Source organism: Poeciliopsis prolifica, unplaced genomic scaffold (assembly GCF_027474105.1).
Source record: "Poeciliopsis prolifica strain line A6 unplaced genomic scaffold, Auburn_PproV2 SCAFFOLD028, whole genome shotgun sequence".
In the NCBI taxonomy this organism is placed as follows: domain Eukaryota; kingdom Metazoa; phylum Chordata; class Actinopteri; order Cyprinodontiformes; family Poeciliidae; genus Poeciliopsis; species Poeciliopsis prolifica.
The window spans coordinates 3961603-3969234 of record NW_026562403.1 but is presented as its reverse complement, the minus strand read 5'-3'; the positions used below and the strand labels follow the sequence as shown (position 1 = coordinate 3969234).

General features: G+C 38.5%; 1 protein-coding gene across 1 annotated transcript; it reads left to right on the top strand.

Moving 5' to 3' along the window:
• The first annotated feature begins 1993 nt into the window (after window positions 1-1993).
• On the top strand, window positions 1994-7361 carry cdk7 (cyclin-dependent kinase 7). The gene is made up of 12 exons (XM_055048806.1): window positions 1994-2114; window positions 2272-2331; window positions 2413-2446; window positions 2526-2593; window positions 2695-2763; window positions 4212-4322; window positions 4418-4536; window positions 5056-5155; window positions 5232-5318; window positions 5398-5547; window positions 6336-6474; window positions 7004-7361. The coding sequence occupies exons 1-12, from the start codon at window positions 2049-2051 to the stop codon at window positions 7030-7032; spliced, it is 1032 nt and encodes a 343-aa protein (XP_054904781.1). The 5' UTR covers window positions 1994-2048; the 3' UTR covers window positions 7033-7361.
• Window positions 7362-7632: the final 271 nt, after the last annotated feature.

The window sequence follows — 7632 nt, the reverse complement described above, 5'->3', positions numbered from 1 at the left end:
AAACATTCTTTCAGGCAGAGGGATTGGCCATCCTTCCTGGACAGGGGGAATGTGGGAAAATGTTAGTTTGTTTCAATTTGAAGTTAATTGTTTGAGTCTCACCTTTTGGTTTGTCTCCTCAGCAGGGTGGAGCAGCAAAGGCAGACTACTGCTCCAGGTGCTGTTAAAAAGCTCCTGGAGCATTTTCAATTAAGAGGGGTAATGCTCTGAAGAGTTATATTAAGTTACATTTAATCTTTGATTGACCTGAGATTAGTTTAGTTCTAATAATTTGCATGCATGTAAATATTTATTGGTATATTTTATTGTTTTGTGTTAGCCACTGTGTTTATCTGAAGATATCTCCCATAATCTTCTTCAACACAGAGGAACAACAGCCAAATATCACACTGAAATTTCTGACCAGTATGTGAAACTCTGTGTAGGGTGGAAAACTAACTCTATGTCACACCTTGAACACATCACCCTCTCTGTGAAACATGGTAATGGCAGCACATGCTGTGGGAATGCTACTCTTCAGCAGGGAAAGGGAAGTTGGTGAGAAGATTTACCTTTTCTTCTGTCCTTTGTAAGGAAAGGGTAGAGTTTGTACCACAGTCTCACACATAAAGTCCCTGAATTCATCTTTGCAAAACTTTGAAATTATTCTTCAATCACAACACACACTCGTTAGAGTGATGCTGCAAAAACCCACCACCACTCAAACTCTTGAACACGAACCGGTCGTCCAGAAAATAATGGATGAGGCCAAGTCAAATAAAAACATCATAGGAGATTTCCACATTACGAAAGAAAGCGGATGGGGAGGATAACAACAGTGACTGTAATGACAAGAAATTTCTGATAAAAATTACAGTAATAGAAATAAATGGGCCATGTCCAGAGCCGGTAGGACTGCGTGTCCAAAACTAAACAAGCAGCACTATAGGCCTTGATAATCAGGGTGTGCAGAGAAGAAAATGGAAAAAACATCACATCTTGGCTTCCAAAAGATGTAGGGTGTATTATTAAGTACACTCAAAAGAAACCATTTTCACTTGTAGCCTGACTTTAAACACGACTTTGACCCAGAAACTGACATTACTCACAAAAGGTAAACTAAAAAAACTCTAGCAAAAATTAGAAATAAAACCGTGTAACATTAGGTTACAACAGTGAGTAATTGTCCTTTGGTCAGAGTAATTAATCACAGCATCAAACAAAATAAAACTAAATAAATTAAGAAAAGTTAAGATGCCGCTAAAAAGTCAACACAAATGTATTTTTCTTTTCTTTTTTTTTTAAGTTTGGTTGCCCATTAGATTCTAATAGGTTGTTGTTACATGAGTACCCAGTTTGGTTGGTTGGTCTGCTACTTCTTTAGATGGTTTCTGAAATGTTCTGTGTAATTTTATATAGACAGAGCACTCCATTCTAAATCATATTTAGTTAATTGCATTTGTCACCGATGGACTCATTTCAAGTAAAGTAGAACTGAGGAACCACAGCCCAAGAGATATATAAACAATAGGGAGACTTTCAAATTCTGTTGCTTGGGAGAAGAAAAACCACAAGCAAATTAACAGACAATGTCAGTGTATTAATCACACTATTAAAAATGATATTAACGTTAAGATTTGTTTTCCCCTGACATTCTCAGTTCATCTTCTAAGCTATAATAGTTGAAGGAAGTTAAAGTGTCATGTCTTTTAGATGCAGTATGTGCAGAACTTCACTGCAACAAAGGTTACATGCATGAACATGGTCAACATGATGAAAATATATGTTCACAAAATACAATATTTTCTGACAAAAACAATACTTTATTTTCCAAAAGATGTTGAATTTTACTGTGACTATGAGAACTGTTGTTTCAATGACATCCTTCAAAAACTAAAGTCACTTGATATCAACTTCTAACTGATTGTATGACAAATACAACCAGCAGGTGGCGCAGTTGAGAGCTTTAAACAGCCCGTGTTAACCCGGCAGAAGAAGAAACCAGCGGCGGACCTTTAATAGGACAGGAAGTGCGTGTTGATGAGGCGGCGAGGCTGTTAGCCGTCATTATGGCGCTTGACGTGAAAACCAGAGCAAAACGATACGAGAAGCTGGACTTCCTCGGCGAGGGTCAGGTAGGAAGACGAACAATGTATCAGTTCGGACATTATCTCACAGGTTTATTGCTTTCCATGCTGCTTTACTGGGTTAAAAAGGAGCATGATGGCAATCCTTAGCTGGTTGCTAATGTCAACAAAGCCCTGCTGCTCCTTTTCTGTTTCCGCTCTGCAGTTCGCCACGGTGTACAAAGCCAGAGATAAAGTGACTGACACGATCGTTGCGATTAAAAAGGTACAATCACACCCTGCGCTGTTCAACTTCTGCAGAAATTTCAGCTTAATAACATCAGACGTGTTTTCATTCTTCTCTCAGATTAAGGTCGGACACAGAACTGAGGCCAAAGATGGTGAGTTGTGGGCTGCAGTAATGTTCTCCAGCGCTGAGCTCATTCTGCAGGTTATTTCACTGCAGGTTTGTTCTTGCAGGTATAAACCGGACTGCTCTCAGGGAGATCAAATTACTCCAGGAGCTGCATCATCCAAATATCATCGGAGTAGGAAACATTTTGTTTTTCAGTCAGAGTAGATGTGTCCACACATTTGAGGTGTGCTGGTAAATGTTTTTTTTTTTTGTCTTTAATTTATTGTCCTGTAGCTGTTGGATGCATTTGGACATAAATCAAACATAAGCTTGGTGTTTGACTACATGGAAACAGACCTGGAGGTGAGTCTTGTCTCATTTGTGACTATTTTGTTCTTTTAAATTAATTAAAGACAATTAGAGAAATTGCTTTAATTTTTTGTTCTTAGCAAGAGGATTATGTTTAATATTTCTGCTAATCTACGTTGGATATTTAAATACATGTCTAGTTATTTCAACACAAGATGCATCAAGGTGGGAAGGAATCTCTTTCAGTTTTCCACATTTATTGCAAAGTATTGGACAGTATACCATCATATATTAGCCTTAATTTAAAACAGAGTAGTGTTAACCCAGATGTTGCTTATAGTTTATAAAATGTAGATTTAAAACAGAATTATGTTAATAAGAATGATGGTTGTCACTCCTTGAGATTCACACCTGGACTGCACACGATTTTGTCCCTGAAGGATTTCTGAACAGTCTCAGTCTTTCAGCCAGCTGACCAACAGTGCTCTGGATGAGGGTACTCTACACTCCACCTACCTAGAAAAACACCAGCGTGGAAACACTATGATATGAAACAGTTTTAAGATGTAACATGCACAAAACAGAGTGTTTTTGTGAAGGAAAATAATTTAAACCTACACGTCTGCCAGTGAAAAAAAGTCATTATCCATAAACCTAATAACTGGTTAGTCCAGCCTTAGCAGCAACAACTGCAATCAAGCGATTGCAATGACTGGCTGTGAGTCTTGTGGTGAAGAAATTTTGAATTGAGACCAGATGTTGCAGTGGAGTCACGTCTGTGTTAAAGTTTGCAAAAGAACTTCAAGTTCTATTTTACTCTTTCATGAAAAAAACACCTAAATGTTTCAATTATGTGAAGAGCTTTTATGTCTGTTTCCTCCTCATTGTAAAAGGATGGAAACATTGGTTGTAAGATTAGATCACATTTAAGATAAGAGTAGCAATTAAAACATAAGTGTGATGATAAAGACCACAGCCATGAATACACCTTGGCTTTTTTACTTTCAGTCCTCCATTAACCTTTTTTTTTGTAACAAGGCTCCAGATGGGAGGTGATCACTAATGCATTTAGACTTTAAGTGAGGGAGGCTCTGTTTGAAAGAAAATCAATATCACTCCGGTCTGGGCTCTGGAAATAAATTCATGCCATTAGCGGCCGGTGGGCAGAAGACGGTGAGGAGAAGGGAGGCTGAAGTACGATGCTCCATGTTTTTCACTAAAGCTAATGGACTTTTTCAGCAGCATATATCCTCACTGTTATTTTTAAATTGCTGATACAATTATACAACTGGCTAGAATAACAATCGCTCTGAGAATAGATGTACCTGTGGAGGGTTAGGTTGGTGTAAAGGTAAACTTGAACCGTTGTTTTTTTTTTTTTGTCCTCAAACTTATTTCCTTCAGGTTTTACTTTGTTTTTCTGTCTCTTTTTTGGTGATCATTCATTCAGATTCAGCTCTGCTTTTGATTTATGGGTTATTTATTTGCTGTTTGTTTTTCAGGTCATCATCAAAGACACCAGCCTTGTCTTAACTCCAGCCCACATTAAAGCCTATGTCCTCATGACATTACAAGGATTGGAGTACATGCACCAACACTGGGTCCTGCACAGAGTAAGAAACCAGAAACAGCCTTATCAAAAGCACATGTTTGACCCTGTGTGTATTTACTGTTTTTTTTTTGTTTGTTTGCTTGCTTTCATCTCCAGGATCTGAAGCCCAATAATCTGCTGTTAGATGGGAACGGAGTGTTGAAGTTGGCTGATTTTGGTTTGGCCAAAGCTTTTGGCAGCCCCAACAGAGTCTACACACATCAAGTTGTTACCAGGTCAGAGATATTGTGCTAATACACAAAGAACAACTAAAAGTCACATTTCAGGGATCTTTTTTTTTTCCTCAGAAAAAATCATGTATCACAGATTTTCAGTTGTATTTGGGTCTAGACTTTGACTAGGTCATGAATGTACTTCCATCTGAATAATTCGGTTGTGGCTCTGCTAAATATTTAGGGTTGTTATCCTTCTCGAAGGTGAACCTCTGTCTTGCTTCAAGTCCTTTTGCATCCTTGATGTCATATCTAGTCTCATCAGCTCTGATCAGCTTCCCTGCTGAACAAAGTATTCCCCCAGCATGATGCTGCTGCCTCCATGTTTCACCATAGGGGTGGTGTGTCCAGTTTGATTTGTGGTTTTGGTCTTATCTAGGCAGATTTACTATTTTCCTCAACTGACATAACAAATTTCAAGTCTGACTTCTGGGAATACTTTGCTTTTCCAATTATTGCATCCTAAATTTGATAGTTCTGAAATGTAATCTTATTTTTTTTTTTTACTTTTCTCTTCCCCAGGTGGTACCGTTCTCCTGAGCTCCTGTTTGGTGCCAGGATGTACGGTGTGGGCGTAGACATGTGGGCTGTGGGATGCATCCTGGCCGAGTTACTACTTCGGGTAGAGAATCCTCCCTTCACTTGATTTTTAATTATTGTTTTTAAAAAACCTATTCTGATTATCTTCTCTGCTGCAGATACCGTTTCTTGCTGGAGACTCAGATCTTGACCAGCTGACTAAAATCTTTGAAGCTCTTGGGACTCCCACAGAAGAGACGTGGCCTGTCCGTATCCGTTCTTTTACATTTTTCTTTTATTTGAAGTGTGAGAGCTTCAACATTTGTTTGTTGGATCTCCCTGCAGGGGATGACGAGCCTACCAGATTATGTCTCCTTCAAGATATTTCCTGGCACCCCTCTGGAGCATATATTTAGTGCGGCTGGAGACGATTTACTCGAGCTCCTGCAAGGTCTCTTCACCTTTAACCCATCAACGAGAACAACGGCCACACAGGTAAAGAAAAAATACTCATGCAAATTAACTCTTCTCACTTGCAAACCTGGGGGGATAGTCTTTATAAAAAGAAGCTGTACAAGTTGTAACATATTTCTTTCTCTCAACTAAAATAACTCTTTCCCCTCTCACGTGTAAGGAAATTGATACGTTTTAAAATAAAATGTTTTCCTGTTTCTCTCTCCATTTTCTAGAATAAAACTAACTACTAATGTGATTAATAATAGTAAAAAGCAAACCAAAAGAATCCTCCTTATGGGAGGTTTTCACTCAATTATCAGTTTATTAATTCATGCAGTTTCCCACCTCATGTTTTCAGTAGAGGTCTGGAAATCTGAGAATCTATGCCTGGCTCAGATGAACAATATTGTAACTCTTCAGTTAGAATATTAATAAAGATTAAGCATGGAGCACAGCAGAGAGCTCCATCCCTTTTTCTAAACTCCTTTGCATGTCTGAACTCGTCCCTGAAGTCCAGCAGAACTCCGTCTCCTACAGCTGTTTAGTTTGTTGCCAGATCAACTTAACAAGAAACATTTTGTGTAGACTGTCTCGTTCATGCAGACTGCTTTAACACTTTCAGACTGGATTTGTTTTACTGTGGCTCTAAGAGTTGGCTTGGCTCATCTGCCACCAGTGGCTGCCAGGTTTCTCAGACTGAAAATCCTTAAGCATCTACTTGTAGTTCATACAGCCACACTTAGACAGAGCTATTCATTTATTTTCTAAATTGTCTGTGTGTTGCTGCCTTTCTCCAGAGCTGACTGTGCTTTCCTCTTCTTCTCCAGGCTCTAAAGATGAGGTACTTCAGTAATCGCCCTGGTCCCACTCCTGGTGCCCAGCTTCCCCGACCCAACAGCTCAGTAGAGGTTCTGAGGGAGAAAGAAACAGTTGGACTCAAGAGGAAAATAGACGGCTTGGATAGAAGTAATTATAACTAATGTACTCCAGTATTTGCATTTTTACACCCACAAGTTGGGTTTAAGTTTATTTGCTGAAAATCTAACAACTTACTTGTGTTTCTTTATTTTTTAAAAAGAGCTTAACATTTTTTTGGGTCAGACCCTAAGACCTAATAAACCCTTGCACTTCTCACGGCCCACACACTGGTATATATCTAATGGACGCTGACATTGGAACTAGCAATTCAGTGGGTGTTGGCTGTAATTACAGCCTCAGTTAGAAATGCAGAATATTCTGAAGCTGAACATGCACATAAAGTTTAGTGGGAAGGTTTGTTTTAGTAGAGCAGAGTGTTGGTGTTTCTGGGAGGTTCAAAGCTTCTTGCAGCTCCTCCTCTGGTTTGGAAAATATCCGGGTTTGACTTCACGCTGTTTTCTGGAGCCTATATTACAGAGAGACTGTTGTAAGACTAATGATACAGTGTGGTGTTTTCTATATGTAGGAACATTATATGGATATGTTGTTCGTAACATAAAAATGTTTGTTTTTTCAGCTGTTATGAAGAAGAAGCTCATTTTCTGACCACAAGGAACCGGGTAAATCAGTCAAAATCCACCGATTTCTCCCAGGATGCAACAAGGATCTCCTCTGGACACAAATAAAAACCCATATTCAGCCGAGTCTGGCTCAGATGAGACTGGCTTTAGGACTTTTAGTATTTATACGAGGATCGTGACCTGAGGTTAGCTCCAGATGTGCGCTGCTGAACTCAAGACGTGTTTTCACTGATAAGCTGTGGAAGCCCATTAGAATATTTCTATTTGTTACTTAAGCAAACACAAGTCTTATTCATGTCATGAATGTTTTATTTTTTTAGATATTTCCAATAAAAGGTGTGAATGCATATCTGACATTTTGCATTCTGTTATTGCCACATGTATTTATTAATGTGTACTATGTTAATGATATGAGACATTTTAAAGCTTCTTGGCAGTATTTTGTAAAATCAAACTCATTTTAGAAAATGTTATTATTGGTATTGTTAATTTGTGAATCATTTAGTCCAGCTTTAATCTTCTTTCTTAAAATTAGCTCCATATACATCCCCACTGTAACATCACATAAGACATAAAGCAAGATTTCTCTTTAGTAGCATTTTTTTATTTGCACATTTCCATTTTC

Coding starts and splice junctions, on each gene's coding strand:
- cdk7 (XM_055048806.1), top strand. CDS start 2,049: ATGGCGCTTGACGTGAAAACCAGAGCAAAACGATACGAGAAGCTGGAC. Junction 5,156..5,231: donor TGGCCGAGTTACTACTTCGG/GTAGAGAATCCT, acceptor TCTCTGCTGCAG/ATACCGTTTCTTGCTGGAGA. Junction 5,548..6,335: donor CGAGAACAACGGCCACACAG/GTAAAGAAAAAA, acceptor CTTCTTCTCCAG/GCTCTAAAGATGAGGTACTT.